Source organism: Plenodomus lingam (genome assembly GCF_022343315.1).
Source record: "Plenodomus lingam strain CAN1 chromosome Unknown contig_23, whole genome shotgun sequence".
NCBI classification, from domain to species: domain Eukaryota; kingdom Fungi; phylum Ascomycota; class Dothideomycetes; order Pleosporales; family Leptosphaeriaceae; genus Plenodomus; species Plenodomus lingam.
The window spans coordinates 91,087-114,100 of record NW_027093940.1 but is presented as its reverse complement, the minus strand read 5'-3'; the positions used below and the strand labels follow the sequence as shown (position 1 = coordinate 114,100).

The 23,014-nt window shown below is 42.2% G+C and overlaps 6 protein-coding genes across 6 annotated transcripts; 4 read left to right on the top strand and 2 right to left on the bottom strand.

Annotated features, from left to right (window-relative positions):
* Nucleotides 1-546: 546 nt before the first annotated feature.
* Nucleotides 547-2,969, top strand: PRP43_1 (DEAH-box ATP-dependent RNA helicase prp43; the record flags this gene model as incomplete). The annotated part of the gene is made up of 3 exons (XM_003836232.2): nt 547-857; nt 927-2,790; nt 2,850-2,969. 3 exons carry the CDS (start codon nt 547-549, stop codon nt 2,967-2,969), a joined length of 2,295 nt encoding a protein of 764 aa, XP_003836280.2.
* Nucleotides 2,970-3,577: 608 nt separating this feature from the next.
* IAQ61_005732 (uncharacterized protein) lies at nt 3,578-4,560 on the top strand (the record flags this gene model as incomplete). The annotated part of the gene is made up of 2 exons (XM_003836234.1): nt 3,578-4,260; nt 4,353-4,560. The coding sequence occupies 2 exons, from the start codon at nt 3,578-3,580 to the stop codon at nt 4,558-4,560; spliced, it is 891 nt and encodes a 296-aa protein (XP_003836282.1).
* Nucleotides 4,561-4,961: 401 nt separating this feature from the next.
* Nucleotides 4,962-5,717, bottom strand: IAQ61_005731 (uncharacterized protein; the record flags this gene model as incomplete). The annotated part of the gene is made up of 1 exon (XM_003836235.1): nt 4,962-5,717. One exon carries the CDS (start codon nt 5,715-5,717, stop codon nt 4,962-4,964), a length of 756 nt encoding a protein of 251 aa, XP_003836283.1.
* Nucleotides 5,718-7,170: 1,453 nt separating this feature from the next.
* IAQ61_005730 (uncharacterized protein) lies at nt 7,171-9,105 on the top strand (the record flags this gene model as incomplete). The annotated part of the gene is made up of 7 exons (XM_066096913.1): nt 7,171-7,412; nt 7,466-7,540; nt 7,565-7,944; nt 8,001-8,272; nt 8,328-8,400; nt 8,439-8,726; nt 8,798-9,105. Coding segments are annotated over 7 exons (1,638 nt in total), but the record flags the coding sequence as incomplete, so codon positions are not given.
* A 741-nt stretch (nt 9,106-9,846) lies between these two features.
* On the bottom strand, nt 9,847-10,812 carry IAQ61_005729 (uncharacterized protein). The gene is made up of 4 exons (XM_003836239.2): nt 10,592-10,812; nt 10,483-10,531; nt 10,292-10,425; nt 9,847-10,237 (listed from the first exon to the last, which is right to left on the bottom strand). Exons 1-4 carry the CDS (start codon nt 10,710-10,712, stop codon nt 10,233-10,235), a joined length of 309 nt encoding a protein of 102 aa, XP_003836287.1. The 5' UTR covers nt 10,713-10,812; the 3' UTR covers nt 9,847-10,232.
* Nucleotides 10,813-10,909: 97 nt separating this feature from the next.
* Nucleotides 10,910-11,796, top strand: IAQ61_005728 (uncharacterized protein; the record flags this gene model as incomplete). The annotated part of the gene is made up of 2 exons (XM_003836240.2): nt 10,910-11,155; nt 11,235-11,796. Coding segments are annotated over 2 exons (483 nt in total), but the record flags the coding sequence as incomplete, so codon positions are not given.
* Between the last annotated feature and the right edge of the window lie 11,218 nt (nt 11,797-23,014).

The window sequence follows — 23,014 nt, the reverse complement described above, 5'->3', positions numbered from 1 at the left end:
CTCTACAGAGTTAACGTGTGTACGTTGCTAGGTAGACGTTGTCGTTCGAGAATTTCGAAGTTTGTGATGTGGGACTCCCGCGGGGTCAGATGGGTAGGTAGGTGTAGGTGTAGGTACGGGTAGTCACTGTGTATGTCAACTCTCCGCGTGTACCGTACCGGTACGGTATTTCACTGCGTTGACAGGCAATAATGAGGCGAGGAGGGGAAGAGAATGCAGGGACTGGACTCTGCAAAAGAAGAAATGAAAGAGGGAAGAGAGGACAGTAGGTGTCAGTGTGTGTGCCCTTGCAGGAGAGGTGACGCTAGTCGACTGGGTTAGCTTCCTGGCAACTTTTTTGTTCAGCCGCCGCCTCGTCCAAATGCGCGACAGCCCACAGGCCGACTCGACCGCCATTTTCCCTTCTTGCCTCTGCTCACTTACAGCTTTGACAGCTTTGACAGCTTTGACAGCTTTGACAGCAACGGCAGCAGAAACACACTGACTGTCACTGGACAGAGTCGACAACCGTCACAGGGGACCGGAGATTCTCTCGAGATGACAGCCATGACCAAGCGCGATTCGCACGACGACGACAGCGCCCGGGTCAAGCGCGTCAAGACCGAGGGAAATGGCGAAGAGTCAAAGGCCAACCCATATCTGGCGCATTGGGACAGCGAGCAGGCCGGCAAGAGCGAGAACAGCGAGTACAGCGCGATAGGCGCAGGTTTGGCCGGCTTCAAGCGCCATGCCACCACCACCAAGCAGGCCACGGCCGCCGAAGATGGCCCCGACAATCCCTTCACTGGACGGCCGCTATCGAGCAAGTACATGAGCATTCTCAAGACACGCCGAGGCTTGCCTGTCCACCAGCAAAGGTAATTCACCCACCGACTTTGGCCAGTGCGGCCATGCCATGCCCACCGTAAACTAACACGAGCCTACAGAGATGAGTTCCTTAAGCTCTACCAGGAATCGCAAATCCTCGTCTTCGTCGGCGAGACTGGTTCTGGAAAGACGACACAGATTCCGCAGTTCGTCCTCTTCGACGATCTCCCCCAGCAGAGCGCGCAGATGGTGGCTTGCACCCAGCCTCGTCGAGTCGCCGCCATGTCCGTCGCACAGCGTGTCGCAGAGGAGATGGACGTTGAGTTGGGCGAGGAAGTTGGGTACAGCATCCGTTTCGAAGACAGGACTGGGCCAAACACCATCCTCAAGTACATGACGGACGGAATGTTGCTGCGTGAGGCCATGCACGACAACAACCTCACCCGCTACAGCACCATCATTCTCGATGAGGCTCACGAGCGTACCCTGGCCACCGATATTCTCATGGGTTTGTTGAAGGAGGTCGTCCTTAGGCGCAAGGACTTGAAGCTCATCATCATGAGCGCCACACTCGACGCCACAAAGTTCCAAAAGTACTTCCACAATGCACCCCTACTCGCCGTACCGGGTCGAACGCACCCAGTCGAGGTCTTCTACACCCCTGCCCCCGAACGCGATTACGTCGAGGCTGCCCTGCGAACCGTACTCCAGATCCACGCCACCGAGCCCGAGGGTGATATCCTGTTGTTCCTGACTGGTGAGGAAGAGATTGAGGATGCTTGCAGGAAGATCAACCTGGAAGCGCAGGATCTGACCCGCGAGGGCGGTGCAGGTCCCCTCGTTGTATACCCGCTCTATGGTACTCTGCCACCCGCGCAACAGCAGAAGATCTTCAGCCCTGCCCCACCTCCATCCACACCTGGGGGACGACCTGGCCGAAAAGTCATCGTCTCCACCAACATCGCCGAAACATCGCTTACCATTGACGGTATCGTGTACGTCGTCGACCCTGGTTTCAGCAAGCAAAAAGTATACAATCCCCGCATCCGTGTCGAGTCACTGCTTGTATCGCCCATCTCCAAAGCATCTGCACAACAGCGAGCTGGTCGTGCCGGTCGTACGCGACCTGGTAAATGCTTCCGTTTGTACACTGAGCAAGCGTTCAAGAAGGAGCTCATCGAGCAGACCTACCCCGAGATTCTCCGTTCCAACTTGGCCAGCACGGTACTCGAGCTGAAGAAGCTGGGTGTCGACGACTTGGTACATTTCGACTTGATGGATCCGCCCGCGCCCGAGACGCTCATGCGTGCCCTGGAGGAGTTGAACTACCTGGCCTGTCTCGACGACGAAGGCGAATTGACTCAACTCGGGAGTCTGGCGTCGCAGTTCCCCCTCGATCCTGCATTGGCAGTCATGCTCATCACATCACCCGAGTTCTACTGCTCCAATGAGATTCTGTCGCTCACCGCACTCCTCTCCGTCCCGCAAATCTTCGTCCGCCCGGCGAACAACCGCAAGCGCGCTGACGAGATGAAGCAATTCTTCGCACACCCTAAGGGAGATCATCTGACCATGCTCAACGTCTATCACGCATTCAAGGGTGAGGAGGCCCAGGCGAACCCTAAGCAATGGTGTCACGATCACTTCCTATCCTATCGTGCGCTGCAACAAGCCGACAACGTCCGCCTGCAACTGAAGCGCATCATGGAGCGTGAGGAGCTCGAACTCATGTCCACTCCCTTTGAGAATAAGACATACTACGAGAATATTCAGCGTGCCCTTGTAGCAGGCTTCTTCATGCAGGTAGCCAAGCGTGATGGCAATAGCAAGTCGTACATCACTGTCAAGGATGAGCAAAATGTGCTTTTGCATCCTAGCACAGTACTTGCAGAGGACAGCGAGTGGGTTATTTACAACGAGTTTGTGCTCACCACGAAGAACTACATTCGCACGGTGACGAGTGTCAAGCCGGAGTGGTTGCTGGTCAGTTGTCTCCCCTTCACACCGGAACGATGTGGGAAGTTGATTCTAACACATGGTAGGACATTTCACCAAATTACTACGACCTGTCGCAATTCAAGAAGGGCGAGATCAGGCAGGCACTCCAAGCCGTCGTCACAAAAATTCAGCGCAAGGAGCTACAGAAGGCTGGCCGGAGATGAAAATGGCAGCTGGTCAGGACCTTGCCTCAAAGTACAGAGAGGCGTCCATGATTAATGTCACATGATTGGGCTATATACTGGCGTTGAGAACTGATTTGGGTCTGAGATGACCTGGCGTTAGATCCAGTGTGTATAGGTATGAGAAGGAGGTTTCGGCCTAGCTGAAGCTGATTTACAGCTGCTTGGATGGAGAATTGATGCCCTACAACCCTCATTATAGTACTCTGGATTGTTGTGGGCTTGTTTGCTTGAGCCTGAGCTTGCATGTGAAGTCGTTCAGCCACATGTCGATTAAGGTTAGCCTTGTTCAGCCCTACGACAACGACGGACAGTGGCTGATGGACTGGTGGATAAGTTACTCATCTGCGTCGGATGGCCCGTGCACCAAAAAGATTCCACCTTGGAATACTTCGTGGATAGCTTTCGCCAACGTCAATTTCACGCTTTCACCCAATTTTTGTCTCCCCAAGTGCTCTGGGTTTGAAGTGCGTCATTCTCTTGATCGTCTCTGAAGGCTCACTCGCTTCCTTGACCGGTCGGCACTAACAGTCCACTTCTATAAAGTCACATCTCTTAACCTCCCACTCCCACACCCAGCACAAACCACAATGATGATACGCAAACAAGCCCGCGAACGCCGCGACTACCTCTATCGGCGAGCCCTCACCCTCCGCGACGCCGAATTAGCCTCTAAACGTGCTGCCCTCAAAGCCTCCCTCGCAACCGGCAAACCGCTCGACCGCAACGTCGCAGACGACACGACCCTCCGCGCCGACTACAAATACGACGAAACACGCACAGACCGCACTGCAGAAGACGAACTTCAACTTGACGATGAATATGCTCAACTCAGCGGCGTCGTTGACCCACGAGTCCTCGTCACCACCTCGCGCGACCCCAGTTCTCGCCTCGGCACTTTTGCAAAGGAAATTCGCCTCCTGCTGCCCACGGCCATACGACTGAATCGCGGAAACTTGGTGCTGGGCAACTTGGTGAGCAGTGCGCAGGCGAGCGGACTCAGCGACGTCATACTACTGCATGAACATCGTGGTACGCCGACTGCGCTTACCGTGAGCCATTTCCCACATGGGCCAACAGCGAGCTTCAGTCTGCATAATGTGGTGTTGCGAGCGGATATACCGAATGCATCGCGTGGTACTGTTAGTGAAAGCTATCCGCATCTCATCTTTGAGGGGTTCGGTACGAAGCTAGGGAAGCGCGTGGTGCAGATCATTAAACATCTATTTCCACCACGGGAAGCGAATGCCAAAGTCGGGTCCCGTGTAGTCACGTAAGTCTTGTCATATCCCTCTCCCATACCATCCTCTCCCCTTCATTTCCACCACGTCTCCAGCACCTTCCTTCTAACCCGAGCAAAATCAGCTTCAAAAACATCGAAGACACCATCGAAGTCCGCCACCACGTCTTTGTCAAAACAGGCTATCAGCAAGTCGAGCTTGCAGAAGTCGGGCCCCGTATGAGTATGCGCTTGTTTGAGATCCGCGCGGGCACGCTGGAGAATAAGGAGGGCGATGTAGAGTGGCATCTAAATCAGTATACGAGGACGGGACGGAAGAAGGAGTATTTGTAGGAGTTTTTGTTGTGTTGGTATGGGTGGTAGATGGAGAAGTCAAGGAGGGAAGTTTATGGTGGGTAGGTGGATAGACGACAGGCAGTGGGCCAAGGCTGATGTGAATCGTGAACAATATACCCGGCATATATCACGGAGTTTGAAATCTATATTTCAGGGACGGAAGAAAATGTATTTATATGATTGAAGCCGATAAGACTCAGAATGCCACTACGTCTTTGACGTCCAGAGCCAAGGAGAACGCAAATGAAAACACCGCTGAACGCCCAATCCATGCAGGATCGTTCCTTCAGACCTGACCGCGACCAACAAGACCGTCATCGTACAATTCAACACTCATGTCCTTTTCTATTCCTCCGATCAAATTTACGGAGCCAGGCGCAAAGCAGCGCTGCCGTACATCACGCCCTCTCCTTTCCCTTTTGCAACCTCTCTGCCTCCTCGTCCTTGCCCAGCAAACTCCCCTCAATCCTCAAAAACCCTTTTCCCTTGCCTTTGCCATCTAACCTACCATCGAAATCCCTAATCCTCACCTCCACACTCCTCCCACTCTCCGCCTTGCCTTCCCCCTCAATCACCCAGCACCCGCCCTCGTCCCTCAACCTCCCATCCCAGCCATTTTTATACCGGGCGGCCGTGGTGGTGGCGGTGTTGCTATCGACTTGCCAGGACCATGTGGAGGGTAGGTGTGCGGCAAGGACACTGACGGGGAAGGTGTTGAGGTAAGAGAGCGTGATGTGGGTGCGGGATTGGTGGGTCAGGGTTCCCGTCAAGGGAGCGTGGAGGGTTGGGCGGAAGACGAGGAAGGTGGCTGTTGCCCAGAGAAAAGGGGAGGCGTATTCGTCGATGTGATGGAGGAGAAGGATGGGGTCCGGGCTGGGCGCATCGTCCGAGTCGCTTTCTTGTTGCCGTTGTTGTTGCCGTTGTGCGGCAGACTTGTTTGATGGTGGCGGTGGAGGTGAATCGCGCAATTCAACGTCCTCGTATGCTAGTACGATTCCGCGTGCTGGGGGAAAGTAGCTCAAGAGTAGAGGCGAGAATATGCTTGCGCAGAGGGCTGGGAGTGGAGTTGAAAGGCAAGAAGGCGGGAGGGAGACGTATTGCGCTATTCTTTCCTTGTACAGTAGGCATGTGTTGTCTGCTTGTATTGGCGCCATTTCGGCGGATGTGCGAGGTCGAATGTGTGAGAAAGGAGATTTGCGATTTCGTGGTGGTCGCGTTGCGCAGTGAGAGCTGGTGGGAAAAAAAGGTGTCGGGGATTGATGAGGGTTGGATGCCGACGGGCGTGGGGGCGCGCACGCTAGCTAAGCTACGGGGGGACTGCCAAGGTGGATTGGGCAGATGGGATATCTCATCGGACTGATCGCCCTTCGCCAATATCACTAGACATGGCCAAATCTAGATTTGGCTGGAACCTGGCTGTTGCAAAAGACCTCTTCTCATTCTTCTCTCTCATAGTCTTCACCCCGGTTGGCTTAGAGGTAGACTACCTGCCCACTGCAGGCCGACTGCGTTTTCGATCTCTCCGTCTCTTTGACTCTGTATTATATACAAAGCAAACATCTCGCCGCCAACAGAGTTTCTGTAGTTTATTGCTACTCCCGTGCTGCCGCGTTGTTATATGATTGATATAAACAAGCACTACGGTAAAAAATTGTTTACTGTAGAATGGTACGCTAGGGGTTTACTATATAGGTGTAAACTGACCTCGTGTATACCCGTAAATAGGTTTAAAGTGGTGGTTTACTTTTATAGTAGGGGTTTAAATTAAGCATAAAAGTAGTTTTATTTCTATTATACGCTATAATACCTAACTAAGACTAAAAGGGGTAGAGAAGATTAGCTTCACGCTATACGTACAGATGACATAATAATGAGTCATGATATTAATAGGAGGTGGTGATAATAGAGGTGGTGATAGAGGTGGTGATAGAGGTGGTAGAGGTGATGGTAGAGGTGGTGATAGAGGTGGTAGAGGTGATGGTAGAGGTGGTGATAGAGGTGGTGGTAGAGGTGGTGGTAGAGGTGGTGGTAGAGGTGGTGATAGAGGTGGTGATAGAGGTGGTGATAGAGGTGGTAGAGGTGGTGGTAGAGGTGGTGGTAGAGGTGGTGGTAGAGGTGGTGGTAGAGGTGGTGGTAGAGGTGGTGATAGAGGTGGTAGAGGTGGTGGTAGAGGTGGTGGTAGAGGTGGTGAAGAAGATCAAAGAAAGGAGGGGTAAAATACTTAAATAGTTAGTAGGAAACTAGTTATTACTAATACTAGTAGATTAATAGAAGTAGAAATAAAAGTAGTTTACTTTTGTGGAATACATGGTATAATAAACCCTATTTAGGTTTACTTCTTCTACCTAAACCACTTCTTAGTCTACTTTAGACAAATATGGCTACTGTAAACCGGTTTTGTACCGTAGTGAAGACGAAGACCGATGTTATTTGCACGAAGAATCCGAAGCGAGCAGTGAAAGAAGACCAAAGAAGAGGTAGTCGTACCTGCAAAGAAAAGCAAACTTTCTTGAAACACAGCCTGTTCCATCAACGTCGTGCCACAGGTCTCCAGGAGGGAATAGGGATGTTTAGAATGTCCTTTACTACGGTCTGGCGTTTGGTAGGCGAGATACGATTAACACGACGCTCAAGGTGCGAGCTGAGACTGGCGCATTGCGCTTCGCATTGTACTCCCAGCTTCTCTTTGCGTGCTTCCACTGGCATCAAATCAGTAAGAGTTTAGGAGATTCAGAAAAGGCAGTGTGGCACTCAAGCTGGAGATGGGCTATCATGGCTGCTTTCGCCTCGGCCGTGACCTTCTTTGGCAGATGCGGCATTGTGGACATGAGATATGGCGATGGTGACAGGTAGGCCTCTTAATTCATCTGCTGCGGGCTTTTTCTAATAAACGAATTCACAGATATCTAGGAGAGATCGAGGTGAAGGTGAATCAGCATCCGTACCGTTTGCTGACACCAAAGGGTCCCAGCGCAACGTGGGGTGCTCCTTCCTGCTAAAGTGTGCGCACTTCCACTTTCTTTTCACCACCACTTTCGCCGGGTTATTTTATCTGCCTCATGAAGCTACCTTTCACAGTCGCGATAGCTGTCGGCCTTCTGGCGGGTCGAGTGCTTGCCAATCCGCCTGCGACATCCAGTGCTCCTGCTGACCTTCACACTCGCCGATCGATTCGCGGAACCAATGGAACTGCTCCAGAACTAAGTGGTATAGATTTCAATCCTGACGTATTTGCCAGTGATGCTCAGTGGAGGCAATATGTCGACAAGGGCCTGCAGCTTACATGTCTCATGGAAGCCACGGACCAGGGCGCGGGCTACCTTCTCGATGACTCGCGAAGTCCACCTTCTGCTGCGAGCAGATGGGCCGGTGATCTCAAGAGTAGATTAAACCGGGGTCCTCAAATCAGCTCTTATCAAGCTAACACACTGGACCAGATGATCTCGCGAAGTGGTACTGGCACATCACCGACTGGGACGAAGGCTGGGAATGCGACTGGAGACGTCAGGGCCTGACGGAGGCATTTGAAGGCCAAGGACTAAACCCCGACCCAGCTTTTGATGACGAGGGTCATCCATCGGGTGGGAACAACCAATGCATTAATGTTTCGCACTATGACGAGAACGACCTGGTAGATCCACGCGACGAGAATTCGCCAACGAAGCAATTTCGAGACCAGCATTATTGGGTTGACGGCAGGAAGTATACGGTATGCTTGTTTCACTCTCTTCTATAGGTTAGGAATACCTAATGAAGTCATACAGTCTACTGGCGCATACTATCACTTCGCCATGAACAAGATCGATGGAGGTGAATATGATTCTCTACCGCAAAGACGTGTGCGCATGCTGATGCTCTCTACCTAGCCATTATAGCAAAAAACCTTGGAAACCCTGCAACATCAGTATTTGGGGCCTGGCACAGACAAGCAGCGCCTGGTGAGCTTCCCGAACTACGCTTCGTTTCCGACATCTTCTGGGGTTTCTGGGTTCGCGACAATCCAAATGTCAAGAACATCCAAGTCTATGGGGCATACTTGGTCATCAACGAACGCACAGTACTTCTAGTCTCTCGCGCTCTAAGGAACGTCCATGTAAACACCTTGAAGTTGTGGCCGGGGACGAGTTTCTCTGCAGAAACGGAGGAAGGAAAGGCATTGATTGGTACAGTCCATCCAAACAATTTGGCTTATTCACCACGATGGCCCGAGAACTTCTGTATTAATACACCTTAGGTTCTCCGATTGGTGCAACAATTGCACACATGCTGCTTTCACACAAGGCCGAATTGGGCATTAAGCATATCACCAAAGTCACAATCTGCACCGGCGATAACCCATTTAAAGAAATGCATATCTTCTTCACCATCGCAGATGTCAAGGACGACAAGGGCTCCCGCGTGGAAAGAAGAGACAGCCAGCACCAAGAAAAAGATGTTTCTTCTGATGAGGATTCAGAAGACCAGGTGCTTTACATGAAAAGCACCAATAGAGTCCGGGAGCACATTGTTGCGTTCCAAGATCTCAGTCATAACGATGGATGAAAAGCTATAGGTCGCCTAGCTCTCATTGTACCACTGTATGGGACAACAAATTAGCAAAGCATAATGCTTTCAAAGATCCCACATGCCTTCGTACAATATCGTAGATCTTCATCTTGATAATTCACCTTACCTTGCAACATATCAACGCTCCTTGAAGCTTGGCAGCTCGTCACAAGTCCATATTCCCATTTCTATTCACCGAACACACAGTGCCCTCATATCAGTGACGCCTGGCCATTCTCCACCTCGGATTTCTTCATACTTCGTCCTGAAATCGTGGCTACCTAGCCGGGTTTGTTTTGCCTATTATCTAGAATCGCCAGGAGCCTTCTTTCCAGGACTATTCATGCGATTTGTTTACCTAATTTAATCCTTGTAGGCGACAATTCTACCACGGTGCGTAGAATTCCTCCGGGTCTTATTTACAGTGGAAGACAATATGCCTGCGGCCAGGTAGATCAAAATGGCTTTGATGTCTGTATTCGAACTCATTCAAGGGCTTCTGTGAGGTGCTCACACAACCTACAGTAGCTAATAGCGTTGACGGGCGCGATGATTGCTTCTTCCGCGCTGTCCATTCCGCTGTTGGGTTACCGCAAACTTGACAGTGCGCAAAGCAGGCTTAACCGAATCCAAAGTGTATTTTATCACTGTTGCGTCCGTGGTAGTGTGTGGGAGTTCTAGTGACGCCAATGGTATCGTGGAAAGAAAATAGGCCAGACTGATCATGAAGATTTTAAGCTCGGCGAGCGAAGAGGGAGGTTTGTTGAAAATATATAGTTGATTATAACATGAGATAGCGAAACCAAAAACAAAAGCGAGCGTGAAAGTTAGGTGCAAGAAACTGACGTTGATACATCAAAATATTGACAAAGATGTCCTAAAGCCTGTATTCTAACACCAACTGAAACCGGCACAAGCCCACATCGCAGCCCTGTCATTGGTACTATTACATTCACGACCGTTCCATAGCAATTGTACTCACATAGCAAGAGCATCGCTGCATCACTCTTGAGGTCTACTCTCTTCTACCCTTGGCTAAGCGAGTACCGCCACGAATGAACTGTTTCCTTTCGATACTGGACCTTGCTTACTAGATTCGGACATGGGACACGAGGCGCTTGAATTTACACTATATATGTTAGTATTTGGCCCCTATAGAAGCAGGAAGAAATTGCGCAGGTACCATCCAAATAGTCAGCCGCTATCAGGAGCTCGAGGCAGAGCTCCGGTGGGATGTCCATGTCAGAGACATCTTTGCTCCCAGCATGCTTTTGATTGTAATACAAGTACTCGCAGACTTTTTCAAGCACGACGCCGCTGCATGAAATGTTAGCGTCACACCCAGCTATCGCATGTTAACGGCGCGGGGAGTACTTTATCGTGGGTAGATCGACACGATTTTCCGCGTTCTCACGGAAGCCAGCTAGGTAGTTGACATGATTAGCTTTGCGAGCTTGTCGTTTTCATGGGGCAGTGAACATACACATGGGATCAAGGGCCTTCTTTATTGTCCCTGAGATAGTTGCTGCTGAGCGCAAGATTTTGAATTCATATTCGTCGCTTGAAACCAGGGTAACGTATGTGCTGGTCTTCGCGTCGGTCATGATTTGGGCACGGATGGGCCTGAATTGTGTTGTTCAATATTGAAATGGTGAGGACTGGATCGTTGGCGTTGCAATGTGGAGGTGCGACAGAAGTGGTGTTACTCTTTGCGAGGGCTGGACGTTCATGGATGTGCAGTCGCGCTGTCACCTGATCTCGCGAATCCCCCACACACCCCCGCTCCCTCCTCCGAGAAGTCCGCAAACTGAGTGGCCGGGCTTGGCATGTCTTCGGGACCAAGATCCGTCCGCACCGTGATCCAGCTGGTCAAGCCTCACGCGCAGAAACAACGTCTCAATACATCAAAATGCCACCTTTTTGGACAGTAGGAACCCTCTTCGGTGCCTCGAGCGTCATGCTCGGCGCCTTCGGAGCTCACGGCCTGAAGCAGCGCATCGCAGATCCCGTGCGTGTTGCGAATTGGGGTACCGCTGCACAATATCAAGTACATCTTCCCCCTTCTGCTCCCCCCTGAATTGCTCAATCACCCATCTAGACAGCTAACAACACATGATACGTCACAGCTCATACATTCTGCCGTCCTCACCTTCGCTTCCGTTGTCGCTCCCCAAAACACAATGGCAATGGGCCTCTTCACCGCTGGCATGACCATGTTCTCCGGCTCCATATACCTGCTAGTTCTCGACCCCCAGCGTTTCAAGTTCCTAGGACCTGTGACGCCATTGGGAGGATTGTGCTTGATTGGAGGGTGGGTTGCTCTGGCGGTTGCTAAGAGGCCTGCCATGCCCAAATTCAAGTAAATAGGGCAAGAATACCGGGAATTGTATCATAGGTGAGCTGAGTTTTATGGGTACAGGGTGCAAGAGGGCGGACATGCAATGTTGATTGGGACGTAGATTGATTGATTGATTGATGTTATTTAACGTCTATATAAAACCTCCCCTAGGGTATAGAGACAGGTCAAGCTCTAGGCTTCTGGTGGTGGTAGGCCACCTGCCTAAGAGACCTGGTTAAGTTAGTTGCGCGCTAGTGGCTGTTAGGCTAAGCTCTTCTGCTAGATAAAGATTATTAGTAAAATAGTTCTTAGGCCCTTACTTTATATCCTATTTTTAAAGATATATAAATAATTTATAAAGATTATAGGTAGCAAAAGCTACCTTTTCTTATATCCTTAGATACTAAGGAAAAGTATAGAAAGTAGAGTAACTAAGGAGACTATAAGAGATAAGGAAAGTATTAGTAGTAAGTAAGAGGTATTACCTTATATAAATATTCTTAAAGAACCTTATAACTTAAAGTAAGGCCTTAAAGTCCTTAGGGCTATTAATTATACTAGTAAGGTAATTAATCCCCTCCCTCTTATAGCTAGGAGGTAGGATTAGGTATTATAGCTATCTATAAAAGATAGCTATAACTTTAGTCTTTTAGTATATTACTATATACTTAGGGGTTTTAGGTTACCTATATATATATTTAGTTTTAGTATTTAGGTAGTTAAACTTCTTATAGTACTACTTAAAGTCTCTATATCTTATATAGATAGCTAGGAGCCTTATAAGGGTAGGGCGTGTTAATTTAAGCTTAGGTAGTAAGGTTATTATACTATACTTATACTTCTATGTTATAGACTAGCCTTAAGGGAGAATGCAATAAGCGTTAATAATAGTATTTAGTATCTTAAAGGAGAGGTAAGCCCTCTACGCCTTTTTATAGGTGTGTAATGTGTTTACTTAGTAGTAGTATTAGACTTAGTCTATCTTATATTAGACCTAGGCTTAGGTATAAGCCTAAGCCCTTTATATACCCCTAACCTTCCCCTATAAACTATTATAAAGTTATCTTTCTAGGGGTTTAGAATTATATCTTTATCTACTATAATCTATTTTAGGCTTTATTTCTATATATTCTTAGGTTTTATTATTATATCTTTATATTCCTTCCTAATTTATAATAGGCCTATATATTAAGTAGTATACGTATATAGTGTTTATACTCTTATTTTAGCACCCTACTATAAAAGTTCTAATATAGCTATCCCCCCCTACTATAAATTTCCTAAACTTACTTTGTTATATAATAGATTTTCCCTACTAATTAGCCCTCTCTCTACCCTTTCTATATTAATCCTACCTATCTAGCCTCTATTATATCTTTATCTACTACTACTAGTACTAGTAGTAGGGATCTACTATAAGGTAGTTAGACCTTATACTAGGCCTACTAAGATAAGGTGCGTACTTCTAATATTCTCCCTATATTTCCTATCCTAACTTTTGCTTAGCACGCGTCTCCCTAAATATAGTTACTTAGTAGCTTTATTATTTCTAGTAACTTAGATAATAAGGAATATAATAGTAGCTTTATAAAGCTACTTCCTTATAATTAGTATATTAACTAGCTTTATCTTTTTAGTAAGTATAACTATTAGGAAGGTAGTAGTAAGTTCCCCTTAATTTTTATTTTCTTTATAGCAAGTTCTAACTATATCTAGGGCGCTTATATAAGTCCTACTATTATAGCTATAAGACTTATACTTAGTTAGAAGCTATCCTTACTAATAATCCTAATATTTACTAAGCCCTCTATAACTAGCTTTAGTTTTATTATAGTTACTAGGAGGATTACCTTTATATTATATAAAAGGGGACTCTTAGTACTTTTATAGGGAAACCTACTAAAGGCACCTATTACTAGTTTATACTATAGTTCTACTAGCTTTACTATTATTTTAAGGATCTTATATTAAGGGCTTAAACTAATAATACTATTACTCTACTTACCCCTACTACCTACTTACGCGCTTATAATTAGTATTAGCTTAGTGCTATTATTCTATCTACTACTAGTACTCTAGTATTTCTACTTTAGTCTGCTATTACGCCTTTATATAGTAGTTATAGCAATAATAATATTATATAGCTTACTACTACTACTAGTATTACCTTCTAGCGTATTTACTAGTGTATAAATAAGACCTAGGCCTAAACTAACCTTTATATTAATAAGTGTTGCAGGAGGGATATTAACTGGATCACGGAGCATCTTGATCCGATTAATCCTAATTAATACCCCTGTATAACCCACTATCTAATCAACTGCTAGCTTACTGCCAAGTGCCTAACAAAAAGCAGGAGCTCTAGTAAGGAAGGTTTGCTAATTATTTACCTTCTAGTAAGGGTAGCTAAAGCTCTATATATATAAGCCTAATCGTAGTAGATATAATCTAATAATCTATCTCCTAAATTATTCCTAACCTTAGTAATCTAAATTGCTATAGTTATAAGCCTAGTTCGCGCTTTACCTTATTAAAGATCGTCCTATCTATTTAAGCGTATTGTTTGACTTAGACACTAAGCTAGCAAGCTTTACTCTTTCTTTATACTATTTCTTAAGCAGAAGCTTACTTAATACTCTTCCACCATAAGCGACCAAATCCTAAAGGGGGATATCCTACTTACTAGATTAACCAACTGGCCTACCTAGTACATTCAATTTAGATACTATGCCCTAACTAAAGGGATCTAGGCAGAGGTAGACCCTAATACTTAGGATGCTAAAAACCACTTTAAGAATAAACCTATTAAGCCTAATATGCTAACAGATATTACGCTATCTAACATAATAAGCAAGCAGTATAAACTCTAAATAGCTTAGTACTAAGCCTACTTATTAGATTAGGCATTAAAGTTATTAGTAATCTAGAACCTTTTTATATAGGTTAATAATATAGTAGATTAAGGGATCCTTACCCTAGCCTATATAGAGCTTGTTAATTAAGGAAGAGTAACCCTCTAAGCACTTATCTAAGTGCTCCGCAATAACCTAGCGCTAACTAATTTAAGCGCTGCAACACTAGCAAGATTGCAGTACAAAGCTTATCTTGCTAAGGCAAAGATAAGTAGCTAAGATACTAATTACTAGTAGAAGGAGTAGACAATCCTATATACGCAAGCTAAGGTATATAACGTTCCTAATATTAAAGGATAGCTTGTAGTATAGGATTATCTTAAAGCTCTATCTACTAGGATCTTACTAGATTAGGGTTAAACTATGTTTTAAAGGATTATTAAAAAGTTAGTAATAGGAGAGCTAACTTACAACCTCCCGCAGGTTACTAAGATCTATTTATTACTTCTCTAAGAAAATAACATAAGATTAAGCTCTAAAGGTCCTAGAGTGTTTGCAACAATAGGAGCTCCACCTTCTAATTAACCTAAGAAGGAGTCTTTATGCCTATATAGTAGATCCTACCTATAGAAACCTCCTAAATGCAAAAACGTTATTAAAGCTTAGACTAATATAGGTGATAAGCTTACTACTACTTAATAATTAGAGATTAAGAAAAAGATTAATAGGAATTAAAAATTTAAGGAGTTAAGAAAAGCTCTAATTAAGTCCTATCCTATTAATCAAGATTATGGTGGTGAGGCAAGCACGATTACCTATCTAGGTAGTATCTAGGCAGCACTAATTAACCCTATGTTAATAGCGGAGAAAACGAACAGGATCTATTTAACTATAGACTTTAAAGCTTACGCACTATTAAAGAGCACTATCTTTAACAACAGGGGTGTAGTGCACCTAGTTAATAATATAAGCTACCTAGAAGAAAGCTTATTTAGATTAACCAAATATAAGACGGTTAAAGCAGGAACTTAAGCTTTTCTAATCTTAGGTAGAGGGACTAGAGTAATCCCTAATGCTCTTAATAGACTAAGAGGTCTAAAAACAGAAGATTTGGTGCTTACTAACGTAGTGTTAGTAGAAGGTTTTTATATAAATATTATATTAGAAGCTTAATTGCTTAAAGCAGGAGTTTAGTTCCTTAGGGTAGATACTACCTTGCAGTTTAGATTATTAGAAAAGAGCGTTATATTAGCTAAGTTACTACGCAAGTTTAACTTAACTTTCCTAGAATATAAGCCCTCTACCCCTTATTAAATAATCTAAAGCATAGTGCCTAAACAACCCTAACGATCCTAGATAACTTACCTAAGACACAATAGTAAGGAGCTTTAGCACTAATAATTAGGCTATTTAGGACCTAAGGCGCTTAAAGCTCTAGTTAAGTTAGTAATAAACGTTAGGATTAAAGGAACTCCTAAGAGCAAATGCGAGCACTGCGCTATTACACATGCCTAATAGGTTATATTAAGATAACTAAGGGAAAGATTACTACCTCTATACTATTAGGTATTATAGGATCTATTTAACATACTAACAGGTATAGCTTATAAGCAATAGATCTTAGTATTAAAGTGCGACTACTTAGGAAAACTTTATACCTATCTACTGCAAGCTAAAAACCTTAATAAGATAATGCGGGTCTTTAAAAATTTTAAGAGCTTAATACTTAACTAATATAAGCTTAGCATAGTTAAGATTATGCAAGACAACAACGTTGTAACGCTCCCTTAGCGTAGCGAATCTTGCTTTTAGATCTAGGTAGCTAATAAAGGTATTAAGATTAAGAGCTCACCTGTATATACCTATGAACCTAATAGAGGAGTAGAAAGAGCAGGGTAGGAGATTATAACAAAATTAATTAAAATAAGGATTAGTGCTAACCTACTAATAAAGCTTTAGCCTAAAATTGTTAAAGCAGCAACTTAGCTCTATAATATAAGCCTGTCCTATGCTTACGATATAATATTACCTAACAAAGTGCTAGATTATTAGTTTACTAGATACTTTAGGTAGTAGCAACTAGAGCAGATAAGGGAGGTAACTACTAATCTCCGCCCTAATTGGAGCGGAATATACGCCTATAGCTGTTAAGCTTACCCCCTTAATAGAGATTAAGTAGCTAGGCGTTACAAGAGGGTTTTTAAGGTAAACCCTTAGGGTTATATTAGATATCTAGTAGGATATAGAGCATCTAATATATACAGGATATAGATCCCCTTACTTAATTAGATTATTATAACGTAGAACGTTACCTTTAATAAGGATCTTTTCTATAGAGAGAAAGATCTAGAGCAGCTTTAATAGTTAGAGGCTTAAAAGATAGTTAACGTTATTAGCAAAGATAAGATCTATAATATAGGAGAAGTATATAAAGAGCTTAATATCTTTAATTAGCTTTGTATTGCGGTAGAGCAATATAAGAAGTCTAGTAAGCAAGAAGGACTAAACCTAGCGCAGGAGCTAGGGGGTAGGGTAGAGCTAGAGGAGGTAGATAATTAGGCTAGCTAGCCTAGTAATTCACAACCCCCTAAGCAGACACCTCTAGCGTAGGTACTAAGCACAGCTAGCTTAGCATAAAGGATCTATACAAAGTCCCCTAAGCTAATAGGGCTCTAAACTCCTAAACTAATACTAGAACTAAACTTTAGTATAGGAGATAAAGGATCTATACAGGTTATAGATTAGGGTTTTACTACCTAAGATAGTAGTAATCTAACTTACTTTAACGCCACGATAGGTAGCTCCTAGGAAAGACCTAGAGGGGAGAGTGCTATTAGTGGGTCACTCTATAAGAGCACAGAGATAGGTAAGGGCACCCTATCTAGCTCTTATAGGGGTAGTAAGCAGAGCTCCTACCTACCCACTTTAGGACTAGATTCTGTATCTCCTGCAGATCCCTTATAAGCGGCACCTAGAGCTCCTAGAAGAAGCAGAAAACCACAAGTTAAAGGACTACTACTAACGCGTGTTAGTAAGCAAGCTTAGGGATAGGACCTTAATAAACTACTAGGAGGCTCTATAAGTGCGGGGATATACATAGTAATAGATCTATTAGATATAGATCTAATTAGAAATCCCTTGTATAATCTTTTAGTATATCCTAAACTAAACGCTATAATCCACGCTGTAATTATAGCAGCGATAGAGAGTAAATCTCCTAAAAACCCTAAAAGAAATACGGACTAGGACGCTCTATAAAAAGAGCTAAAATAATAGAAGGATCTCTATAACTACTAAATAGGATAGCAATTTAGAGACGTAGCATATAAAGAAATTAATACTCTGCTAAAAGCTAGTACCTAGGAGGAGATTAATAGGCTAACTACTAGAGAGCGTCTACTCCTACTTAAATAGGTGTTTACATACAAGCTTAATTAGGATAGTTACCTAATTAAGTGCAAAGCAAGGATAGTAGTAAGAGGAGATCTATAGCTTACTAACTTAATTTATTTAACCTACGTAGCTACCTTAGTAGCTTAAACCTTTAGGACTGTAATAGCTATTAGAGCTAAGTTTAACCTTAAGATATATTAATATAACGTTGTTAGAGCTTTCCTTAATACCTTAAGGGATTAACACCCTACAGTTATCTACGAGCTACCTAAAGGATATTAAATACCTAGGAAGTGCGTTAAGCTTAAATAAGCTCTATATAGACTAAAAGACTTACTATTATTATAGTATAATAAGCTCTTAACTACACTCCAAGAAAATAAGCTTATTACTTCTAAAGAGGAGCTATACCTATTCTTTAACAGAGATCGCAGTATCTTGTTAATATTCTATGTAGACAATATCCTATCGCTCTATTACTAAAACTACGCAAGTTAAGCTCACAAAGTTATCTAAGCTCTAAAGCAAAGATATACTATAGAAGAAAAGGGACCTATAAGCTAGTTTCTAGGGGTAAGAGTAATCTAGGATAGAAAAAGACAGATAATAACGCTTGTTTATAATAAATACATTAACAAGATTGCAAAGAAATTTAATCTAGTAGAGATAGGAAAATTCCCTGCTACACTACTATTAAGTAAAGACATTAAAAAGAGCACAGGAGAAGCCACTAAAAAAGAGATTAAGGACTATTAGGAGCGCGTTAGATTAATCCTTTACAACTTAATTATGGTGCGCCCTAATATTGCCTATGCAGCCTCCTAGCTCTCCTAATACCTTACTAACCTATCTAAACAACACTTTGATATAGTTAATTAAGTAATTATCTATCTATACTAAACTTAATACTAATTAATCTAATATAGAAATAGGGATCCTAATAAGCTTATAATATATAGTAATGCGTTATTTGCTAATAATATTAATACTTAGTAATTATTACATAGATACCTAATCACGCTCTTTAGAGGACCTATTATTTAGAAGGCAGCTTAATAAGCAACTGTTACTACTTTAACTACTAAGGCAGAGCTCCTTACGCTTAAGTAAGTAAGCAAAGAAGCAATAGCGTTAAAACGCTTTTTAACTAAAATACACCTTACTTTAGATACTACCTAGACAATTAATTGTAATAATTAACAAACTATTAGGTTAGTAGTAGGTAATAATAAAAGGATCACCACTAAGCTACGCTATATAGATATTTAAAATATATAGCTTAGATAAGAGTATAAAAAGAGATCTTTCTACATTACCTACCTACCTACTAGCAATATACTAGCTAATAGGCTTACTAAAAACCTAACTGCACAATAATTTATAAGGTTTAGGGAGTACCTAAAGTTATATAATAGCAGAGCATAAATTATATAGTATTAATTAAAGTAAGGTAGTATATAAGATCTATTAATATATAATATAAGAATAACTAACTATAGCCTACCTCTCTATTATTAACTAGGTAGCTTCCCTAAGGAGCTCTATTACGCGTAAGAAGCGTGCCTTAGAGTCTATAGGGAGCCGCCTAGGTTACCCTAACCTAGGATCTATAGGGGGAACCTTAGAGGAGCTAGAGTCCTTATCTCCTAATAAGGAGCTCTAGGCGCCCTTAGCTACTACAGCAGCCTTGCGTGTAAGCTTAGCGGTAGTAGCAGCGGCTTTTACTAGCTCCTGCTGCTTAGCCTTACTCTCCTTAAGGAGCACTAAGACCCTCTACTTCTTATCCTTAAGAAGGTCTTAGCTCTTACCTACCTACTTCCTTGCTAGGAAGGACAGCGTAGAACGTTAGGCAAGCTTAGGGCTATTAGTTTATTAGTATAGATCTTACTAAGCGTTATAAAGGAAAAATTCTTGTATAGATTATATATATTAGGATATAGCTATACCTAGAGGAGCACTACTAGTACTAAGTCCCCCTACTAGAAGAGTTATAGCACTTGCTATTAGACTTATTAAAGAGCGTAGAGCGCAGATAATTTAGACAAGTTTTAGTATAATAAATACTAGGCTCTCTACAGTAGGAGGATCTTAGGGTCTCCTTAGGAGCTAGAGAGGGAGTAGGAGCAGGAGTAGGGACATAGGGCGGGGTCTAGGGAGGAGCAAGAGCTAGAGTTAGAGCTAGAGTAGTAGGAGCTAGAGTAGGAGCGCCCTTCCTTAGCTTCGCGATCTTAACTACAGTAGCAGTAGCTACACGCTTAGCTACTACACGCTCTATAATAGCCTTACGCTTAGTAGTAGTGCGCTCTTCTTTAGTAGTAGTAGCTTTAGCGACTATAGTATTAGCTACGTAGGAGGTAATAAGGGTAGCGCAGGCAGAGTAAGCGCAAGTAGTAGTTTTTAACTTTAACTAAGATATAGGTTAGTAGAGATATAGGTATAGTTTAGATCTTTAGGGTTATATAATCTTATAATTTAAGCTATAGTAAAAATTATAGTTAGGTAGATAGAGTTATAGAGCTTAGTCTAGACAATATCTACGCGCATAAGCGCAGGCTAAATAAGGAAGGCGCGCTAGTTAGTATCTAAAGGGTAAGCTAATTTAACCCTTTAGATATACAACGCTCTAATTAGCTACACTACCTACTAACTATAAGCGTAACCATAACAACAAAAGATCCACCTATACCTAGGGGGTGTGTTGCAGGAGGGATATTAACTAGATTACAGAGCATCTTAATCTAATTAATCCTAATTAATACCCCTGTATAACCTACTATCTAATTAACTGCTAGCTTACTGCTAAGTGCCTAACAAAAAGCAGGAGCTCTAGTAAGGAAGGTTTGCCAATTATTCACCTTCTAGTAAGGGTAGCTGAAGCTCTATATATATGAGCCTGATCGTAGTAGATACAATCTAATAATCTATCTCCCAAATTATTCCTAACCTTAGTGATCCAAATTGCCACAATAAGCTTAAGAGCGCTACTAAGCGCACTACCTATAGTATTAAGACTCTTATTATTAGTATTAATTTTACCTTATTCCCTTTATATCTATTCTAATATTTACTTTCTTTAGGCCTAGGGTGCTACACGTTAGTAAACTATTAAAGTACTACCTTTCTCCTACTACTACTACTACTACTACTTATACTTATTAACTAAGTTATCCCCTACTTACGCTACGCGTAAGCGTTACTACTATTACTAAGAGATATAGAGGTGTTAGAATAATATAAATAATAGTTTAGGGGGGGCTAAAGGGGGGTTAGTTATAGATAGTAATAGTATAGATACTACTACTTAATTATTAGCTATATTATAAAACTTTAGTAGTAGGGTACTTACTTAGAGTATTATAAGGATAAATAAAAGATATCTCTAATACCTTTCTACTTCTTAATTATAATAAAGGTTTAAGTTCTTATTCTAGTTTCCTTTTACCCTTACTTCCTAGCTTTTATACGTATTAGGCTATTATTATACGCAGTATCCCTATACTATTCCTTAAACCTATCTAGAGTCTTAGTATCCTATACTACCTCTAGTAGGTGCTATATTAGATTAATATACCCCTTTTATTTTACTAGGACTTAACACTTCCCTTTTCCTCTTGTATTCTTTATATAAAGGATCTCTTCTACTTCCTATTTATCTAGTATTATATCTTTATTTTCTAGAGTAACTATTAGACCTAGTTATAAGTCCTAAAGCTTCTAGCTTAGTAGCAGGTTATTAGCAGCTCTCTCTAGCAGATCTATATATATAGTCTTATATAAGCTCCCTAGTAAGTCTAATACTACTATAAGTAGAGTAGGAACTTCTATTACTTTATACTTTACCTATAGCTGTAATAATAGGGCAGAATTGCTTGCCTATTATTCTATACCAAGTTAGGCCCAATAAAGGCCTAACTTACTAATGTATATAGAGAACAGCTCGCCTATAGTTAGGATAGGTATATTCTTCTTATCCTTTTGTACTAGACCTATAGGTGTAGGAATCTTATTCTTTTCTATATAGACGCGCACTCCTATATACCTTTAAGTTATATAGGATACCTATTAGATGCCCTACCTACCTAAGTTATTATATTACAAGAAGAATATTATCCTAGCTAGTAATAGTATTTAAGAATATTATATTTATTGTTATTTTAAGCTACTAATTTAGTTCTAGTAGTTACCTAACCCTATAACTCTATAGTTAGAATAGCTATTAGAACTTCTAATAACCAAAGCCTATAGGCTTAGACTTCTAGACCTATAGGTAGTGCTAGATTACCTTTAGAAAAATCGCGTTAGATTGCGTTAAGGTAGAGACCTAGAGACTACTAAAAGCCTAGAGGAATTAGAGGCAAAGCTAATATCCTTCTATAACTAAACCCCCTAAAAGAAAAAGAAAAGATTTATTATTCTTATTAACTATAAAATATTAGATAAAGGTAAAGGAAGGGTATCTAGTTTAGCTACTTTTAAAAGCCTATTTACTAATAGAAAGAAATTAGATAAGGAAGACTTAATTAACAACGCCCTCCTAGAAGGACCTACTTCCTATCTATCTCTTAAGGTACCTTATGCTCCTAGAAGATCTTAAAGTAACACCTCCCTTAAAGATAAATATATATTAACCCTATCTAAAAAGAAGAGGCTAGAGGAATAAGTTAAGTAACTTACTAATTAGTTATATAACACCTCCCTCTAGGAGGAGATATAGGGTACTACCTAACTAGGCTAGTCTTTAGCTACTATATTAAACCCTATAGTGTATACTATAAAAGCTAAGAGATAATCTAAAAAGATACTTAATATCTCTATACTTAATAATAGTGCTAATCCTACTTTTAAATAATAGTAAGCATCTATTTAGGATAGGCTAGAGATTAACGCTAATTACTACCCCTCTTCTAGAGCTTAGATAGCGTTAGTCTAGGGACACTACTTAGGACTAGCAAGAGAATACTTAGAGCTATATTACCTATCTAATTCCCTAAGTCTTTAGTTCTAAAAAGCTAAAGAAATAATTACCCTCCTTTAAACTTACTTTATTACTAAAAATAAGATAGCTAAGAGTTAGACTATATTTAACTGCCTATATATAACTAATATAGAGATATTCCCTACTTTTAAGTTATAATTCTAGAGTCTTGCTATTAGAGGAGAAGTACCCTAATTAGAGTAGTATTACTACCTCTAGATAAAGATTATACCTTCCCTAAGGATGCTAAACCTTGCTTTTTAACAAAATTAGTATAATAATTTTAAGACTATAGTAGATTATCTTACTACTTTTAATATAGAATACTACTTATACCCTACCTTATCT